Source organism: Podarcis cretensis (assembly GCF_951804945.1).
Source record: "Podarcis cretensis genome assembly, chromosome: 2".
Classification (NCBI taxonomy): domain Eukaryota; kingdom Metazoa; phylum Chordata; class Lepidosauria; order Squamata; family Lacertidae; genus Podarcis; species Podarcis cretensis.
This window is the reverse complement of record NC_137171.1, coordinates 119,844,308-119,865,066: the sequence shown is the minus strand read 5'-3', so window position 1 is coordinate 119,865,066 and position 20,759 is coordinate 119,844,308. Positions and strand designations below refer to the sequence as shown.

Sequence of the window (20,759 nt, the reverse complement as noted above, 5' to 3'; positions counted from 1 at the left end):
CGGCGCGCCCATTGGCGGAGGAGCGCCAAGACGACATCGGGAGGCGCCGGAACCTCCGCGCGGACGGGCGCTGACTTCCGTGCCGTCATAAGGGCGCGCGGCCGAGGAGCGTAACTGCCGCGCAGCGGAGGAGGCGCCGCCAGAGAGGTGAGGCGAGAAGGGAAGGGGAGATTGGCAGTTGCTCTTCCCCGGCCCCGCTAGACCCTCTCGCGGACGCAGGAGGCTGCCGTTAGCGCTGAGAGCAGCAGCACGAGGAGGAGGAGGAGGAGGAGGAGGAGGAGCAGGGTTAGAGGCTGAGGTATGGAGTCGGAGTCAGTCCGCTCCTTGCGGCGAGATCTGGCATGAGGCGCCCGCGGGGGACGGTTCCCTTTGGTCGCTGGAGCCCTTAACTTGACGGGCTGGAAGTAGTGGGTGGGGAGCGTTAGAAATGATGATGATGATACTAAGAATAATAAAAATTTATTACAGTGTTTTAATGTATTTTAATCTTGTTTTTAGGGACGCAGGTGGCGCTGTGGGTTAAAGCCTCAGCTCCTAGGGCTTGCCGATCGAAAGGTCGGCGGTTCGAATCCCTGCGGCGGGGTGCGCTCCCGCTGCTCGGTCCCAGCGCCTGCCAACCTAGCAGTTCGAAAGCACCTCCGGGTGCAAGTAGATAAATAGGGACCGCTTACCAGCGGGAAGGTAAACGGCGTTTCCGTGTGCGGCTCTGGCTCGCCAGAGCAGCGATGTCACGCTGGCCACGTGACCCGGAAGTGTCTCCGGACAGCGCTGGCCCCTGGCCTCTTAAGTGAGATGGGCGCACAACCCCAGAGTCTGTCAAGACTGGCCCGCACGGGCAGGGGTACCTTTACCTTTACCTTTTAATCTTGTTTTTAAATTGTATTCATTTAGCTTGTTTTTATTATTCCTTGTTAGCCGCCCTGGGGAGAGGGCGGGGTATAAATACAATTTATTATTATTATTATTATTATTATTATTATTACCTCGGTTTACAGACGCTTCAGGTTACAGACTCTGCTAACCCAGAACTAGTACCTCGGGTTAAGAACTTTGCTTCAGGATGAGAACGGAAATCGCATGGTGGCCGCAGGAGACCCCATTAGCTAAAGTGGTACCTCAGGTTAAGAACAGTTTCAGGTTAAGAACGGACCTCCAGAACAAATTAAGTACTTAACCCAAGGTACCCACTGTACTTCTACCTGGCCCATCTGGCTGGGTTTCCCCAGTCACTCTGGGCGGCTTTCAACAGAACATGAAAAACAGAATAAAACTTCAGACATTAAAAACAGGGAATGATGATGATGATGATTTATTTTGTCTTCCATAAACATGGTTTTAGCAGTGAGTCCATAATTGACTGTGGAGGCCAATTCTGGATCCACACGTCCTTCCACAGAGGGGACATTGGGTTCTGGATGGGGGTTGATCATGGTGAGGGTTTGCCAAGCGTGCCTTCCTCTTAGCATGTTTCTCCCTTTCGTCCTGAGTTCCAGCGTCTTCAAAGCCCATGACACCTTTGGTAAAGGCTGTTCTCCAATTAGAACGCTCACAGGCCAGTGTTTCCCAGTTGTCAGTCTTTATACTACTTTTTTTTTAGATTTGCCTTCAGAGAGTCTTTAAACCTCTTTTGTTGACCACCAGCATTAATCTTACCATTTTTAAGTTTGGAATAGAGTAGTCACTTTGGAAGACGTTAATCAGGCATCCGAACAACATGACCAGTCCAACAAAGTTGATGTTGAAGAAGCATTGATTCAACACTGGTGGTCTTTGGTGGGCAGTGTTAGAAACTTAAATGATGATGTTGGTGATTTATTATGTATATGCTGCCCATCTGACTGGATCCCAACGCAGCATTAAAAACACAATAAAACATCAGCCATTGAAAACTTTCCTAAGGGCTGCCTTCTAAAAGTCAAATATTTGTTTATCTGTCTGACATCTGACAGGAGGGCATTCCACAGAGTGGGTTCTGCTACCGAGAAGGCCCTTCAGATGCATAAGCTAATCGCCAAATAGCACCTTAAACCGTTTATGGTTGCCACAGCAGTATGCCTAGGCACCTTTTCCACTCCCACTAGAGTGTATTAGTAGTAGTAGTAGTACAGTAGTAGTAGTAGTATCCATTTCTAGACCACTTTATATTTTAAAGGGGAAATCTCAAAGTGGTTGGCATCACATTGAAACCTCAAATAAAACAATCCAGAATAAATGGCGGTTCCCTCATTGCGAGAAGCAAAGCTACAGGGAACCAGGCAAAGGGCCTTCTCGGTAGTGGCACCTGCCCTGTGGAACGCCCTCCCATCAGATGTCAAAGCAATAAATAACTACCTGACATTCAGAAGACATCTTAAGGCAGCCCTGTTCAGGGAGGTTTTTAATCTGTGATATTTTAGTGTATTTTTGGTTTCTATGGAAACCGCCCAGAGTGGCTGGGGAAACCCAGCCAGATGGGCGGGGTACAAATAATAAATTATTATTATTATTATTATTATTATTATTATTATTATTATTTATTAAATACAAGCTTTGAGGAAAATATTTCAGTTCCTTCTCTAAGGGGCATTTAGATTCTCCCCCCCCCCCATATTTACTGTGGGGTTATCTTTGTAACCAAGGTGGCATTTGCAGAGCGACTTTGCCTTTGCTTCAACACCCCACCCCACCCCTCTTGTGCTCTTGGGTTGTTTCGCCCACTGAGATCTCCAGCCTCCACAGATCAGCATCAGCCCTGGAGCCAACGAGACAGCTCTTTTTCTCTGTTTCCTCACAGGAGCACAGCCATCATCATGAGCCAGTTCAACTTTGGCACACCTGCCACTCCTGGAGGAGGCTTCAGCTTCGGGACTCCGAAAACCGCAGCCAGCACAGCCCCTGCGGGGTTCTCCTTCTCTTCAGCCACCACAGGGGGAGGCTTCAGTTTTGGGACAGCTGCTCAAAACCCAGCAAGCACCCAGCCTGCAGGCCTGTTTTCTTTCGCTCCCCCAGCGACATCGGCACAGACCTCTGGATTCAGCTTCGGCACACCTGCCACGTCGGCACCAGCTGCTGCTGGAAATGTGTTCACACTGGGGTAAGGTTGGCACAATCCCATGTGGGTGGGAGGCTTGTTGAGCCCTAAGGATCAGACGTTCAGCTTCTGAAAACCCAGAACACTTACTTCCGGGTTTTTGGCATTTGAGAACCACGGTACCACTGTGTTGTACAATCTATAGCCTTAGGTGGGGGAGCTGGTGCCCAAGGTGGTTCCCAGCAATGTCACCAAATGGCACCTTAAACCTAGGTTACAGCAACCACAATGGTGTGTCTACGCACCATTCCTTCCCATTGGAGATTTTATTTTTTTATTATTATTATTATTATTATTATTATTTATTATATAAAGCAGTATAGAAATTAAATTATTATTATTATTATCAATAATAATAATTTAATTTCTATACTGCTTTATATTTTAAAGCAAACAATCTCAAAGCGGTTGACAGTACATTAACATAAAATAAAACAATGCAGAATAAAACAAATGCAAACTTCCAGGAAAATATGTCAGATCCTTCTCTAAGGGACATTTGGCTTTCCCCATATTTATTGACCTCCTTAATTTATAGAGCTGCCCCGTAGCAGAAGAACTCCAGGAAACCAGAGTGGTGTAGTGGTTAGTTGGACCAGAACCTGGCAGATCGGGGTTCAAATCCCCACTCATACAGGAAGCCTTGGAGTCATTCACAGCCGCTTAACCTACCTCACCAGGTCATTGTAGGGATTAACTGTGGAGGGGGCTGAACCATGTACATTCATACCTTGGTTGTCGAACGCCTTGTGACTCAAATGTTTTGACTCCTGAACTCTGCAAACCCAGGAGTGAGTGTTCCGGTTTGCGAACGTTCTTTGGAACCCGAACGTCCAACGCTGCTTCCGCGTCTTGCTTTTTGAACGTTTTCGGAAGTCGAACAGACTTCTGGAACGGATTCCATTTGAGAACCAAGATATGACTCTACTCCTTGTAGGAAAAGGTGGGAAATAAATGCAATGAATAAGTTATTCTGCTTACTTGCTTCCAAAAACTGGAGGGGCCAGCCAGATAGAAATGGTCTCAATTGGACCCGCGCCAGTCGCAAAATGCACCTGGTGCCTGGCTAATTCCTAACACCAGTTGCCAGTCTCCTTGGGCTCAGCTGGAATGTTAAAAATCCTGTGGTAAATGGGCAAACAACCTACCCTGAGACTTTAGTCAGAAATGAAATGATGCAGAAGTAGCAGCAAAAAAATGGCACAAGAGAACTTGGGATGCTTTGAATATCTGCCAAAAATCCACCCCGGACCCTTTTGCTCTTTTTTATTTATTTAGGGGAAATGCCCCCAAGCTGAACTTGAGCAGCACCAACACAACACAATCGGCTGGCATTACGGGGGCGCTTGGGCTCGGCAGCGGCGGACTGGGCACATCCACACCCAGTAGCGCCCCTGCCAGCCAGCCAGTGGCTCCTTCCGGCTTTGTGTTTGGCTCCAACACCGCTACCCAGCCTGCCACAACCGGAGGCTTCAGCTTTGGAGGCGGAGCAACGCAGGCTGCGGCCCCCAGCTTCAGCCTTGGCTCCATAGGGAATACGACGCAGCAAGCAGCACCCGCCTCCACTGGCTTGGCGTTCGGAGTTCCTGCATCCGCGGCCGGCCCTACTACAACCACGGTATCCACAGCGCAGCCAGCTGTGGCGTTTGGCCTTGGGGCGCAGACAACAGGTGAGACGCCAAGCCCTGTGCAAAAGCACTTCTGGCAAGGCAGAGTTTCTTTGTAGACAAGTTGCCTTGCAAGCTTGCCCTCCATATGCAAAGTTGTTGTTGTTGTTTAGTCGTTTAGTCGTGTCCGACTCTTCGTGACCCCATGGACCAGAGCACGCCAGGCACTTCTGTCTTCCACTGCCTCCCGCAGTTTGGGCAGACTCATGTTTGTAGCTTCGAAGACACTATCCAACCATCTCGTCCTCTGTTGTACCCTTCTCCTTGTGCCCTCCATCTTTCCCAACATCAGGATCTTTTCCAGGGAGTCTTCTCTTCTCATGAGGTGGCCAAAGTATTGGAGTCTAAGCTTCACGATCTGCCCTTCCAGTGAGCACTCAGGGCTGATTTCTTTAAGAATGGAGAGGTTTGATCTTCTTGCAGTCCATGGGACTCTCAAGAGTCTCCTCCAGCACCAGAATTCAAAAGCATCAATTCTTCGGCGATCAGCCTTCTTTATGGTCCAGCTCTCACTTCCATACATCACTACTGAGAAAACCATAGCTTTTACTATACGGACCTTTGTTGGCAAGGTGATGTCTCTACTTTTTAAGATGCTGTCTAGATATGCAAAGTTAGGTAATTGTATATAGGTGAAGGGCTGAGTCATAATGCAGCTGTGTCTCACATTGCCCCAAAGATGCCATTCTACTCAAGCACAGACTGGAGATGGAATTTAAGGTGATAACTGCTTCTCTTAACCATTCTCTGTTCCAGCTCCAGTTTCAGGCTTTGGGCTGCTGACGTCAACACCTGCCACCTCTGCCTCCACAGGAACGCTTGGTCAGGGGCCAGCCTTGTCCTTTGGAGCGAAACTTGGAGGTAGGCGATTGTGCCTCGGGAAGGGGGAAATTGGGCCGTTCTTGCTAAGAAGTGAAGTGAGAAAGGGCAGGTCAGTTGTGCTGGTGTCCCTTCTTGCTTTGCTGGCCTTCTAAATTAACTCTGAAATACCTTGGCACAGTTGGGCCTTTCTCCTCACTCTCTGTTTCAAGCTCCAGACCTTCCCCTCCGAATCCTGCCTGTTCCCTTTTGTGCTTATACACACACACACACACACACTCCGGCCAAGCTGATCTGCCACAGCCGCCTTTTGGTTCTTTTCCTCCCCGTGTTCTGCTTCTGCTCTTGGACACGCTCTGCCCGCCAAGCTGCTGCTGCTGCTGTCATCTCACCACTGCCACTTCCCTGTCCTTCCCTGAACAACCACCGCCCATTCTTTTTCTTCAGTTGCTGTTTAACTTCTCCTCCCACATCACCACAGCTCCTTCACCAAATTTTGCCATAGCCTTGTGCCTTTGCATAGTGTGTCTGGGAGTAGATGGTTCTCCTCTTTGTACAGCACCTAGCACACAGGGACTGGCATAGCAGCAGTGGTGGCGGCAGCTGCTTCCCCTACTTGGCCATAACAGGGGGGGCAGGGGCTGTGAGAACTTCCAGTTGCCTTCGACTTCTTGGAAAACTGCTCCGCCACCAGGCCGACTCTGTGTCTTCCTTGGCCTTGTGGACGGGTGCATAGAATCATAGAACTTCAGAGCTGAAAGCGACCATGAGGGTCATCAAGTCCAGCCCCTTTCAATGCAGGGGTCTTTGGCCCAACGTGGGGCTTGAACCCACAACCCTGAGATTAAGAGTCTCATGCTCTTACCAGCTAAGTATCTTCCGTGAGGAAAGTGTGTTCTCCTCCTCCTGGTTGTAACTGAACCCCAGAATGTGTCTCTTCCCTGAAGCAGGTACAGCGGCAACTTCCACGGCGCCTTCTACCACAGCTGTGAACTCCATCCTCGGGATGTCCGGGCCAACGTTGTTTGCATCCATTGCAAGCTCTTCCGCGCCAGCCTCGTCTGCTACTGGCCTCTCACGTAAGCGACTGGGGCCCTTCTTGATGGGGAAGTTGAAAGAGTGGGGCTTGGGCGGCCTTGGCTCTGCCCACTGCCTGCTGACAGTGCAAAACGGACCACTTCTCTCCCCCCCTCAGTCCAGGATATTTTGTACTTCACCAGGTTTTGCCTAAAGGTCTGTTGCGCCAAACCACTTAACTGCCGGGGCTGTTCTTTTGAGCCTTGCCAAGCCGCAATCAGGAGCTCTTGTTTTCTTCCTTCTGTAGTTGGCGTCACCTCAACGGGGACGGCACCTGCTGGGACTTTAGGGTTTGGCGCAAAAGCCCCTGGGACGACAGCAACAGCACCCACGGCCACGGCGACTGCAGTGGGAGGAGCCCCCGCAGCAACCAGTAAGGCTCATAAGAGAAAATAGGAGGGAGGGAAGGCAAGGATACACACAACTGCCACTGACTTTTGCTCTTCAGTTAGAATATCATAGAATCATAGAGTTGGGAGGGGCGATGCGGGTCATCTGGTCCAACCCCTGCAATTTTGGAATCTTTTGCCCAACGTGAGGCTCAAACCCATGGCCCTGGGATCAAGAGTCTCCTGCTCTACCGACTGAGCTATCAGGTAGAATGTTGCAGGCACCGTGGAGTTCCTGCTTGCTGTCGTTATATTATTTGAAGGGCTCTGCAGCTTTCACAATTCGTGAAGCACATAAAGCTGTTTACATTGCTATGATCAGCTTTACGGAACAGAGCCATTCAGCATCGAAACAGGGATTTAAAAAAAACAAACGTATTTTAACCCACGCTAGAAACTTGGTGAAATGAAAAGGTCTTTCCTGAAGCTTGGAAGAAGGAGCCGATGGAATCTTTCTAGGCAAGGAGTTGCATGGTTCCAAGGTGCCACATTAGGAAAGACCCTGCCCCACATCCCAGTTAGCCGTGCTCCTGGAAGGGGGTGTTGTGCATAGCAGAGCCACCAAGGTTGAAAGCTGCGGGTAGGCAAGATTACGTTGGAGACAGAGCTGGCAACTTCAGATATACTGGTTCTATACCATTTAGGGCTTTGCAGGTCAAAGCCAGCAGTACCAGGAAACTAGGGAGGATGCTGTAGTTGAAGTGGAACTGTGTGTGTGTGATGGATTGTCTACAAAGCAGACTCCAGAAGTCTGTCTGGCTCGCATCTTTTTGTACTAGGTCCTGCCTGGGCCACTGATGGTTCTGGAGTTCATGCAGCATTGAGTAACACAGCACTGTCTGCACGTGAACTGGAGGGTCAATCGCTCTTCTTCCTCTTGCTGCCAAAGCTGGAGACTCTGAAGAAAAGGGATTCCTGAGCAGGGCAAGTGGGTGGTATTTGCACCCCAGCCCCAAATTCTCCATGTCAGAAATGCTCCTTCTGTCAGCATCGCCCTTGAGCCAGTGTACCAACTGGACTCATGACTTGTTATTGAGGGAATGTTACCCATCTATTGGGGAGGCTAGTATGGGATCTGGGATTTCCATAATTGAAGGGCTAGGGAGGAATGGCGGTGGGGCTAGATATCTCTATCGGCGAAGGGTTTTGAGATGCAGTGATCCTTGAACCCCTTCCAATCTACGCCCCATCCCAAGGGATGAGGGTAGGGAGAGCAAGGATTACACACCTCCGTCATTGGTGCTGTGCAATGCCAGGTCCATAGGCAACAAAACCGCCACCATGCGTGACTTTTTTGTCTCGCAGGGGATTGACCTGGCTTGTGTGACGGAGACCTGGGTACGGGAAGGCGAAGTAGTCTCCCTACATGAGATAACACCCCCAGGTTTCTCTGTCCTTCATCAATCGCGGACTGTGGGTCGGGGGGGAGGAGTAGCGTTGTTATTCCGGGAAGATTGCTCTTTTAGAGCTCTGCCATCACCGACGATCTCCGGCATTGAATGTGTTGGTCTCGTGTGGGGCACCAAGGAGAGCTTGGCTGTCTGGCTGGTGTACCGACCACCCAGCACACCTGCAGCCACCCTGTCAGACCTGCTGGAGGTGGTGGCGGGCTGGGCCTTGGAGTTCCCAAACCTACTGGTTTTGGGAGACTTCAACGTCCATGCCGATGCCGCTCCCTCCTCACAGGCTCTGGACCTAGTGACTTCCATGGCAACACTAGGGCTCTCCCAGGTTGTTTTGGGCCCCACTCATCAAGCAGGCCACACGCTGGATCTGATCTTTGGGGCTGGCGTAGATGTGATCATGCTCCCCCCTGTGGAAGTGCCATGGTCTGATCACTACGCCCTGAAAGCCAAGATTGACTTCCCGCTCCTCCCTGGCTCGAGTGGCGAACCTATTTGGGCTCGTCCGCGAAAACTGATGGATCCTGATAGATTCCGACAAGCCTTGCGGAACCCTGCTCCTCCTGGCGACTCATTAGATGACCTTGTTGAGGACTGGAATAACCGGCTCTTGGCAGCCATTGATGAGATCGCACCTAAGCGCCCTCTGCGACCCCGTCGAAACCAGGCCCCTTGGTTTACTGAGGAGCTCCAGAAAATGAAGCGGGATCTCAGACGGCTAGAGTGAGTATGGCGACGGACTCGTGACGGAGCCTCAAGAACATCTTATAGGACGCTTATGAAAGCCTATGAGACGGCTATGAAAGCTGCTAAGAAATCTTACTTTGCAGCTTCCATTGCATCCGCTAGCTCTCGCCCGGCACAACTTTTTAGAATAATTAGGTCAATAACGTCCTTAGGAGGACAACCAAATTTAAGCACAAATTCGACCCACAGCTGTGAGGCATTCGCGAGTTTTTTTGCGGAGAAAGTCCTGTTGCTCCGCCGTGACCTCCCTGCCAATTTAGATACAGTGACTGAACTGGAGGCCCCTCGACTGACTTCAGGTCCAGTGTTGGACCATTTCGATCGGATACTCCCTACTGATGTGGATAGATTCCTCCAAGTTGGTAGGCCCACCACCTGCCTCCTTGATCCGTGCCCGTCTTGGCTGATTAGGGAGTGTCCAGATGTTGTGCAGACCCCCCTGGTTGAAATTATCAATTTGTCCCTTGACATGAGGACATTCCCAGGGGAACTGAAGGAAGCAGTGGTGTGTCCACTCTTAAAAAAAACTTCATTAGATCCCTTAGACCTATCCAATTACTGCCCAGTTTCAAATCTTCCATACCTGGGTAAGGTAATTGAGAGAGCGGTTGCTGAACAGCTTGGTAGGTTTCTGGAGGAAACATCGGCATTAGATCCATTTCAGTCCGGTTTCCGTCCTGGTTTTGGGACGGAGACGGCTCTGGTTGCCCTAACAGATGATCTCCGTAGACAACTGGATCGAGGCGGGTCAGGACTGCTGATCCTTTTAGATTTGTCAGCAGCCTTTGACATGGTCGATCATGATCTTCTGGACCACCGCCTCGCAGACGTGGGGATACAGGGCATAGCCCGTAACTGGTTGTGCTCTTTTATCTCTGGTCGGGGACAGAGGGTGGCACTAGGGAGGGAAATGTCATCGCGCCACTCCTTGGTGTGTGGAGTGCCGCAGGGCGCAATTCTCTCCCCGATGCTTTTTAACATCTTTATGCGCCCCCTTGCCCAGATTATCCGGAGCTTTGGGCTGGGCTGTCACCAATATGCTGATGACACTCAGCTCTATCTGCTGATGGATGGCCACACCGACTCGACCCCGAACACACTGACCAGATGCTTGGAAGCTGTGGCTGGATGGTTTCGTGGGAGCCGATTGAAACTAAATCCTTCGAAGACAGAGGTCCTATGGCTAGGTCGGGATGGCATGGGGATGAGGGACCAACTCCCTTCTCTTGCGGGGGCCCAATTAGTGCTATTGCCTTCCGTTAAGAGTTTGGGTGTAATCCTTGACGCCTCCCTTTCCATGGAGGCGCAGGTTACAGCAACAGCCAAGGCGACATTTTTCCACCTTCGCCGCATCAAGCAGTTGGTCCCTTACCTTTCCCGCCCCGAATTGGCCACAGTGATCCATGCGACGGTCATCTCCAGGCTTGACTACTGTAATTCGCTCTATGCGGGGCTGCCCTTGAAGCTGTCCCAGAAACTCCAGCGGGTACAGAATGCTGCAGCGAGGCTCCTCACGGGGTCTCTGCCATGGGAGCATATTCACCCAGTGCTTTTCAAGCTGCACTGGCTCCCAGTGGAGTACAGGGTCAGATTTAAGGTGCTGCTTTTGACCTTTAAAGCCCTTCACGGCCTAGGACCCTCGTACGTGCGGGACCGCCTCTCCTGGTATGCCCCACGGAGAGCCTCAAGGTCCATAAATAGCAACACCTTAGTGGTCCCGGGCCCTAAGGAAGTTAGATTGGCTTCAACCAGAGCCAGGGCCTTTTCAACTCTGGCTCCGGCCTGGTGGAACGCTCTGCCTCATGAGACCAGGGCCCTGCAGGATCTGATTTCTTTCCGCAGGGCCTGTAAGACAGAGTTGTTCCGCCTGGCCTTTGGCTTGGAGCCAATTTGATTCCCTCCCTCTCTCTCTCTCTTTTCTTTCTTTTCCTTCTCCTCCTGCGATGAGGCTACATTTTAATATTTTAATGTTCCATTATTTTAATGTATTTTATTTTTGTTTTTAAGTTGTAATCATTCTTCCTGTTTTTATTATTCTTTGTCAGCTGCTCTGAGCCCGGCCTTGGCTGGGGAGGGCGGGGTATAAATAAAAAATATTATTATTATTATTATTACCAACTGGACTCATGCACTACAACCCCGACTGGGCTAGGCGAGCTAGGTAGCACTGCCAGCGACCACCTTTCTCACAGGGACAGGTCACCGTGCTGTGGACTCACAGCTTAGAGCTGAGAGCACCGGATTCACTTGCACAATAATACAGTCGTTGCGCAGCAGAGTTTTGCAGAGTCTTGCAGAGTATAAACCACTCGGAGAGCAGCTCTGTAGAATATCTTCCTTTTATTCTATAGCTACAACTATGATACAAAACTATATACAGAGCTAAAAGATCTAAGCATAAATCAATGCTACACTGAGAGTCTGCAGCTGCTCTTAGCAGCAACCTTATCTCTAGACACGATCTCTAACACTCTCTCTCTCTCTCCGGTACACTGACTGACTGACTCACTCACTGACTAAGTAGAAAGCAGAACATTGCTCCTCCTCTCTGTAGAATCAGCAGGCTCCTCATGAGATTCTTGGATATGGGAGGGGTGAAATCTCCTCACCTTCATCTGCTGATACCTCCTCTCTTGGCATCGCGAAAATGATTGCTAACGAGGTGGAGTGGATATTTTTCTTTTAATTAGTTGATATTTTGTGTGTGTGTTGCGAAACAAACAGATGAACAGGGAAAGGTACATCTATCATCAGTTCACAGAGTCTTTTTAACAGTTAGTGAGAGACACTTGTCATAGACCAGTGTTTCCCAAACTTGGGTCTCCAGCTGTATTTGGACTACAACTCCCATCATCCCTAGCTAGCAGAACCAGTGGTCAGGGATGATGGGAGCTGCAGTCCAAAAACAGCTGGAGACCCAAGTTTGGGAAACACTGTCATAGACATCATTCGGTTGGGGGAAAAGAGGCAGATTGAGAGGGAGAGCAGGGATCTATTGCCTACTGTTAGTGTAGGGGGTTATGTCTATATCACATGGGAAGGTCCTTTGTTTATATATTTGTTTGTCTTTATTGATAATGCAAGAGGGGTCCCCAGCTCCATTGGTTGCATTCAGTGACAAGTGGGCACTATTGAGATCAGCTATAAGAGAGGGTTGTGGTTTTTCACTTGGCCACGGAGCATGCTGGGCAGGCAGTCTCCTCTTCCCATCCCTGGCTCTTCCATCGCAGTTGAGGCCAGGCCCAGGAGTCTCCCATCCTGGGACCAGCTCCAAGCAGGGACTCTGTTGCCCTGCATCCCTGTTGACTTCCTGCTGTGGTTTGACCCAACATTTGTTTTCTCTGCAGGTATCGCCTCCACCCCAAGTACGGGATTCATGCTGAACCTGAAGCCTCTATCCACCACTGCTACAGTGGCCTCCACGTCCACTGCGGGCACCACAACAGTCACGTAAGTTCCCTGCGTGTTCCACCCCATCGTTCATCCTGGACACTGAGGTCCAGCTCCAAGGGTCTTCTAGCGGTTCCCTCCCTGCGAGAAGTGAGGTTACAGGGAACCAAGCAGAGGGCCTTTTCGGTAGTGGCACCCTCCCTGTGGAACACCCTTCAGATGTCGAGGAGATAAAGAACTACACAACTTTTTTAAAAAAAACACAACATTTTTATTGATTTTACAAATACAAAGCACAAATAAACACAAACTGGCAAAGATATATCTGTATAGAGTCTCTGAATCTCGGGACCTCCCTCCATGGAGTCTCATTTTAAGAACCTGCACCTGCATATTCATAAGTACTCCAATTATTATATCAGACTATATTATCCATAGTATTTTTACACTACAAATGAATCAAAATCTTGCTCTTGTTTCCATCTGCTTACAGTGGTCTCCTAAATAGCTTATAAAAAATTCCCTTTCTTTTGTAAAGTTTTTGTGCTTCTGGTTTCTGAGTTTTCTAATCAGCTTTGCCATCTCAGCATAGTCCATCAGCTTGATTTGTCATTCTTCTCTGGAAGGGACTTTTATCTTTAACTCGGGAAGAACTACACAACTTTTAGAAGGCATTGAAAGGAAGTTTATAATGTTTGTAATTTTAATAAGTCTATAATCAGGAAGTTTATAATGTTTGATGTTTTATTAAGCTTTTATACATACCGGTACTTGAAGCTGCCCGGAGTGGCTGGGGAAACCCAGACAGATGCGTAGAGTATAAATGTTGTTGCTGCTGCTGCTGATGATGATGATGATTGCCATATGCTAGGCAAGCCATGAGTTTGGGGGGGGTGTAGAATGGAGTCCCCCCACGGAGGCAAGGAATAGCAGTTTGCTGGATGCAGGTCTCCCTCCTTGAGCCCCGCGTGGGGGTGGAGCTCAGCTCTTTCGCCATCCAGCACACTCCTCCTGTCTTTGCAGAGCTCCCCCGTCGATGACCTACGCCCAGCTGGAGAGCCTGGTTAACAAGTGGAGCTTGGAGCTGGAGGACCAGGAGAAGCACTTCCTCCAGCAGGCCACCCAGGTCAACGCCTGGGACAGGAAACTGATCGAAAACGGGGAGAAGGTAGGGGCCCATTCTGCCGGCAAGATTCTTTTTAGGGAGCTGTGCTGCCTAGGTCAGAGGGGGAGCTAAGGTATTGCCTCCTGTGCCCATGCAGGGGCTGGCTGTAACTAACCTTCCTCTTTCTACACAATTTTAACCTTAACAGTACAGTGGTACCTTGGTTCTTGAACAGCTTGGTTCCTGAACAAATTGGCTCCTGAATGCTGCAAACCCAGAAGTGAGTGTTCCGGTTTGTGAACATTTTTCGGAAGCCAAACATCCAACACTGCTTTCAGTCGAGGGCAGGAAGCTCCTGCAGCCAATTGGAAGCCGTGCCTTGGTTTTCGAACGCTTTTGGGAGTCGAACAGATTAAGTTCGAGAACCAAGGTACCACTGTATAGCCAAAAAAAAAAAATGCAGCTTCTCTATATTTATGTATTTTATAAAAAATGATACACTGCTCAATTTGGGGGGGGAACCACTCAAAGTGGTTTACAAATAAAGAATAGAACAGTAACATTTTAAATATTATTTATTTATTTTAGTTTAAATACCACCCTTCATCGAAAGATCACAGGGCAACATTAAAAACACATTACAGAACATCAGTGATTGAAACATATTAAAGAGCATATGTCTGAGTCAAAGCAAGTATTTAAAACATTGAAATAGCCATTAAAATAAGCAGTCAACTGAAAACAGATCAAAACACTTGTCAACATTCTGCAGGCTTCGATGGGCTTGCCTAAGTGAAAATGTTTTTTAGCAAGGGCCGAAAACAGTACAGCGAAGGGGGTGTCCCTGGTGTCAGGGTGCAGGGCGTTCCAAAAGGTGGGTGCTGCCACATGGAAAAATGGAATGTTCTGTGGCACTTATAATGGTGCCAGTTCTGCCGATGGAAGCGGCTGAGTGGGCACATGGAGGGCAAGTTCATCTCATAGGTAAACTAGTCCTAAGTTGTTCAGCGTTCCTATCAGTGAACAGTGTTAGTTAATAGTGTTAATATTAGTTTATAAACTCTGAATTTGGCCTGGTAGCAGATCAGCAAGCAGAGCAGACCTCTGACCCCAGGTGTTACATTCTGCCAAGGCCTCATTCCTGTCAGCAATCGTGCTGCAGCATCCTTCACTAACTGCAGCTTCCGTATCCATCGTGAAGGAAGCCCCACAGAGAGCGGGGCTTCACAGAGAGAACTCCTTTTTGCTCAGTGTCTTCTTCAGCCAGTTCTTTTCTAGTGTTCCCAAAGCCCTGATTTCCCACTGTACCTCAAAAAAGATTGGGGCTTTTATTGTCACTTATAGATTCCTGTCCCACTTTGTAAACCCTGTCTCTGTCTTACAGATCACGTCTCTGCACCGAGAAGTGGAAAAAGTGAAACTGGATCAGAAAAGGTAGAGGGAAAGGGGGCTGCATAGCATGTTATTGGCGGGAGGTTGAATACTGTGAAGGAATCTTTGAGATGCTTGTGAACGGCAGGGGACGTTGCAAGTGGCAAAGGTCTGAGCCCCCCTCAGTCCCACAGTCATAATTTATATGCCACCCATCTGCCTGGGTTTCCCCAGCCACTCTGGGCGGCTTCCAAGAAATAATTGCAAAACCACAGTAAACCAACACACGTTAAAAACTTCCCTGTACAGGGCTGCCTTCAGATGTCTTCTAAAAGTCAGGGAGTTGTGTATTTTCTTGACATCTGATGGGAGGGCATTCCGCAGGGCGGGCGCCACCACCGAGAAGGCCCTCTGCCTGGTTCCCTGTAACTTCCCTGCAGAAGGCGGTTCAAGTGCCAAGAAAGGAGATTCCAGGTCAACATCAGGAAGAACTTTCTGACAGTGAGAGCTGTTCAACAGTGGAACAGACTCCCTCGGGAGGTGGATGGCCCTCTGTCACGGATGCTTGAGTTGAGATTCCTGCATTGCGGGGGTTAGTCTGGATGACCCTCAGGGTCCCTTCCAACTCTACAGTTCTGTAATACTGATTTAGATGGTGAAGCTGTCTTGGGCAGGGAGCCATTCCTCAGAAGCACTTCCTCTCCACACCTTCTTTCAGGGCCAGCTAGTAGAGATGTCGGGGTCTTTTTAGTTTTCTGTAGTACAGTGGTACCTCGGGTTAAGAACTTGATTTGTTCTGGAGGTCCATTCTTAATCTGAAACTGTTCTTTACCTGAGGTACCACTTTAGCTAATGGGGCCTCCCACTGCCGCCACTGTGTGATTTCTGTTCTCATCCTGAAGTAAAGTTCTTAACCCGAGGTACTACAGTGGTGTCCCGCAAGACGAATGCCTCGCAAGACGAAAAACTCGCTAGACGAAAGAGTTTTCCGTTTTTTTAGGTGCTTCGCAAGACGAATTTCCCTATGGGCTTGCTTCGCAAGACGAAACGTCTTGCGAGTTCTTGCAAGTTTGTTTCCTTTTTCTTAAAGCCGCTAAGCCGTTAATAGCCGCTAAGCCGCTAATAGCCGTGCTTCGCAAGACGAAAAAACCGCAAGACGAAGAGACTCGCGGAACGGATTAATTTCGTCTTGCGAGGCACCACTGTATTTCTGGGTTAGCGGAGTCTGTAATCTGGAGCGTTTGTAACCCGAAGTACCACTGTACAGGGGTGGGGTGCAGGATCTAGCCCATGTGCCAGATCCTGACCTCCCTCCTCCTCCCACCTATCAAATCACATTACAATTATGCCAGGTGACCCAAAGTAACCATTTTCTTCCCTGTGTGTGCTGGTACCTGAAGACGAGGCCCTTTGGCGTCCTCAGGTTGACTTCAGCCATAAGTGCGAATATATTTTTGGCTAACCTGCCTGAATTCTACCTGAATGCCTCTCCCGGACAATGCTGCCACATGTTGCCTGCTTATCTAACCTCCCTCCATTTTTTTCCTTCTATAGGTTGGACCAAGAACTAGATTTCATTTTGTCCCAGCAAAAGGAGCTGGAGGACTTGCTGGTGCCCCTGGAAGAGTCCGTAAAGGAGCAGAGTGGGACCGTCTACTTACAACATGCAGATGAGGAACGGGAGAAGACGTAAGACGATGCCAGGGATGGCAGTGGTGGAGCCCCAGTTGCGAGGGCTGCGGGTGGTCCCCAGATAGACAAGTTTAAAAATAAAAAGCAAAGGTTTGGAGGTCAACTGTGGAGATCAGCCTATGTTGAGCCATTCTAAAGGGGGAAATTTGCTTTCTGGATAATTCTGAGCATGTGGACTGGGAGGTGGGTGCTGTTCTGCAATTCTTGCAGAGTCCACTTTTAAGCCAGAAGACCCAAGCTGTCTCCTAAGGGTATTTCTGCTCAATCCCTGAGATTCACAGGTCTAATTGAAAGTATTGACAAGATTAGAGTCCACTGGGAAACCCAGCAGCTCCCCTAGATCGTCACAGCTTCACACAGTTCCATGGGAGAGGCTTAAGGGTCCCTCATGGCAGCCAATGAGCCTTTAGGATTCCCCCCACCCCCTAAAGTGTTTGGCCCTGGCTTGGCAGGTTCCCTGGGGCGAGAGGAGGAGAGAGATCGATACCAGTGACAACGTGTTTTCCTGTGCTGCAGGTACAAACTGGCAGAGAACATTGATGCCCAGCTGAAGCGCATGGCCCAAGATCTGAAAGATATTATTGAGCACCTGAACACCTCTGGAGGTCCTGCTGACACCAGTGACCCGGTGAGTACAAACTGGACAAGATGCATGGGAGGAGGAGAGGGCCAAGAGCCTCTCTAAGGATGCTCCTTCCTGGTTTATGAGGACCGCTCTGTCCTGCTCTTCCCCCTCCAGGCAGCTGTCTGTCACTGTGGCCTTGTTTAGCAATGCTTTTCAGCACAGTCAGGCTTCAGGAGCAGGAAACCCCGTTCTTCAAGGCTGGCCTGCTTTGCTTTCACCCGACTCATAGAATTGTAGACTTGGAAGGGACCCTGATCTAATCCGACCCCCTGCAAGGCAGGAATCTCAACTGAAGCATCCAAGCAAGGAAAGTCCACCACCTTCCATCCCACAGTCAAAACAGCTATCACAGTCAGAAAATTATTCCTGATGTTGAGTTGGAATCTCCTTTCTTGCAACTTGAAGCCATTGCTTCAGGTCTTACCCACTGAAGAAAGCAAGCTTGCTCCATCTTCCATGGAACAGCCCTTGAGATATTTGATGATGGCTCTCCTATCTCCTCTCAGTCTCCTCTTTTCCAGGCTAAACATACCCAGCTCCTTCAACCATTCCTCATACGGTTTAGTTTCCAGACCCTTGATCATCTTGGTTGCCCTCCTCTGCACACCTTCCAGCTTGTCACTATCCTTAAATTGTGCTGCCCAGAACTGGACAGAGTATTCCAGGTGTGGCCTGACCAAGGCAGAATAGAGTGGGACTACGGCTTCCCTTGATCTGGACACCAGACTTCTGTTAATGCAGCCTAGAATACAATTACCGTAGCTTGTTTGGTTTTGTTTCTGCTGCTGCATCACATTTTCAGACCACACCTAAGAGCTGTTTGACAGTGGAACGCTTCTCTCGGGAGGTTGTGGACTCTCCTTTCTTGGAGATTTTTAAACAGGTTGAATGCTTGTCTGTCACGGATGCTCTAGGTCAGATTCCTGCATTCCAGGGGGTTAGAATTGATGACCCTCGGGGTCCCAATTCTATGATTTCAAGGATGGAGTCCTATCTGCCTTCAGCAGATCACACCACCAGCCTTGATGTGCCTCAACAAGACGGGGGCGGGGGGGATTTTAGTACCCTTGGACACCTAGATATCATCTGTGTGAATTTGCCTTCCTCTTCCACCCACATTTGTGCCTCACAGGACCAACACAGCCATCTCTGCAGTCCCAGGCAGGGCTCTGGGCTCTCCCACCGACAGCTGAGCCACTCAGAGCAGGAAAGGGACTACTGCCAACCTGCCATTTTGGGGCCAGAGTACATTGCTACCTGCCTGGGCTGGGCAAAGGCCTTTTTAAATCATGGCAGTTACGGCGCTCGGTTTCCCTTCCGATGGTGCCGTTCCTAGCTCAACTCTGCAGAACATCAGCATCCTTCAGTCTTGAAAAATGACTGCCGGCGTGAGTGCTGATCTCGTGGTCTTTGCAGGGCTTCGAGAGATCCAGACCAGGTTCAGCAACTAACGACATTCTCTAATCTCTTCCAGCTTCAGCAGATCTGCAAGATTCTGAATGCGCACATGGACTCCCTCCAGTGGATTGATCAGAATTCAGGTATTTGGCACTTTTCCTTATTAGGGAGTCGCAGGGTCCTTCCTTCAGTTTTAAGATGAACTGCTTTGAGGCAGGTTGGCTAGGGAGAGAGAATGAAGGAAGGAAGCACCAAGGTGGGAAAGGAGCAGTCCTTGTCCTAGAATCATAGAGTTCAAAGAGACCCTGAGGATCATCTAGTTCAGCCAGGGAACTAGACAGGGAAATATGCAGCTGTCCCATACAGGGATCAACCCCTGCCACCTTGATGTTGTTATCACCGTGCTCGAACCTACTGAGCTATCTGCTTGGCACATGTTGAGATCCTCTGCAGCAAACATGGCAACCGCTGGGGGGGAAATCGCAGCCTCATATTTTTTGGGGGGGAGGATCCATTTAGTGGGTCTCCAGACTGTGAAATCCATTTCCTGCTCAGGTTTTAGGAGCTATCTGTTGGCTGTTGTGTTGTTTATTTGTTTAATTTGCATACCGCCCTTCATCCAAAGATCACAGGGCAGGCCACCGCATAAAAACACAAGAAAGAAAACACAAAATGCATAATGCAAACCAAAGCAAGTCAAACCAATAGCCCCCTTCCCACAAGGCAGGGAAGGAGGGCCAGCACAACAAGGACAGCCCCAGGAGTATTGGTCCATCTAGTTTAGTGTCGTCAACACTGACTGGCAGCAGCAGTTCTCCAGGATTTCAGGAAGCGGTCTCTCCCAGCCCCACGTGGAGACGCTGCAATTGTGGGCTGAACCCCAAGACAGGTGCTCTGCACGAGTGAGCCTAGCCCACTCCAGCTCTATCCCAGTGAATTTGCTGGTGGGAGAAAATGGAATTTGCTGTGGAGCTACAGCCCGGTGCAGCTTGAGATTCCTAGTCCAGACTGAGCTGGTGGGGGGTGGCTGCTACCCCCACTCAGCCCCGTTGTGCTTCCAGCGAGGGAGGGGGAGGGAGCGACTGCTGTGCCACAGGCGGGCAGAGTCTGCTCTGCCAGGGGTACACGCTGGGATGCTCAGCCCTCTGACATTCTCCTTGTTGTCATTCCGCCTTCAGCCCTGCTGCAAAGGAAAGTAGAGGAAGTGACCAAGGTTTGCGAAAGCCGCCGCAAGGAACAGGAACGCAGCTTCCGGATTACGTTTGACTGACTGCCTCGTCGCCAGGGAGCGGGGGGGAGATACTCGCACAATGCCCAAATGTTTTGTTACTAGTTGAGTTTTGTGTTTGACAATAAAGGCCTTTTCTGTGCAGAACTGTGTGGCCAGAGGAGTTATTGGGTGTGGGGTTTCCTCTCTCTTCTGCTCCCAGGTGTGGACTGATTGTGCTCATCTCATGATGGTAGGTTCAAGCCCCACATTGGGCAAAAGGTTCCTGAATTCCAGAACTCTACAGTTCTAGGATTCTACTCTGCAGTTTCAAGGGGTGGAGCGGATGTTGTTTTAGGCCCCGGAGACTTCGAGCATGGCTGGCTAACCCAGATCTGAAAAGTCCAGGCCCACACTAACAAAAGGGTAGAGTTGGGATCCATCTAGTCCAACCCTCTGCGATGCAGGGATCTTCTGAGCAATGTGGGGCTGGTACCCACAGCCCTGAGATTAAGTCTTGTTCTCTACCAATTGAGCTATCCCAGCTGGATTCAAACATCAGACCAATGAGCAGGGATGGTGATGATAGTGATTATTGTTATTACTGTTTATTAAATTTATATACTAACCTTCAAGAGAGCTCAGGGCCGTTTGCAACATAGAACACTGATCCCTGTATTGCAAAGGGTTAGGCTAGATGACGTGCATTATAGAATCATAGAGTTGGAAGAGACCACGAGGGCCATCGAGTCCAACCCCCTGCCAAGCAGGAAACACCATCAGAGCACTCCTGACATAT

The 20,759-nt window shown here is 49.6% G+C and overlaps 2 protein-coding genes across 5 annotated transcripts in view; one reads left to right on the top strand and one right to left on the bottom strand.

Moving 5' to 3' along the window:
* LOC307208582 (uncharacterized protein) overlaps positions 1-20,759 on the bottom strand; it is a 91,367-nt gene that overhangs the window by 5,775 nt on the left and 64,833 nt on the right. The gene's annotated exons all lie outside the window — the stretch shown is intronic.
* Positions 85-20,128, top strand: LOC307208544 (nuclear pore glycoprotein p62-like). 4 transcript variants are annotated; one of them, XM_079963225.1, is made up of 13 exons: positions 85-298; positions 2,774-3,073; positions 4,349-4,740; positions 5,494-5,598; positions 6,507-6,635; positions 6,881-7,006; positions 12,520-12,622; positions 13,586-13,730; positions 15,052-15,101; positions 16,593-16,727; positions 17,247-17,358; positions 18,830-18,896; positions 19,932-20,128. In XM_079963225.1, exons 2-13 carry the CDS (start codon positions 2,790-2,792, stop codon positions 20,021-20,023), a joined length of 1,740 nt encoding a protein of 579 aa, XP_079819351.1. In that variant the 5' UTR covers positions 85-298; positions 2,774-2,789; the 3' UTR covers positions 20,024-20,128. The 4 variants fall into 4 exon arrangements, with proteins under 4 accessions (XP_079819351.1, XP_079819348.1, XP_079819350.1 ...); XM_079963222.1 differs by having other exon boundaries at positions 86-298; positions 6,504-6,635; XM_079963224.1 differs by having other exon boundaries at positions 124-147; positions 6,504-6,635.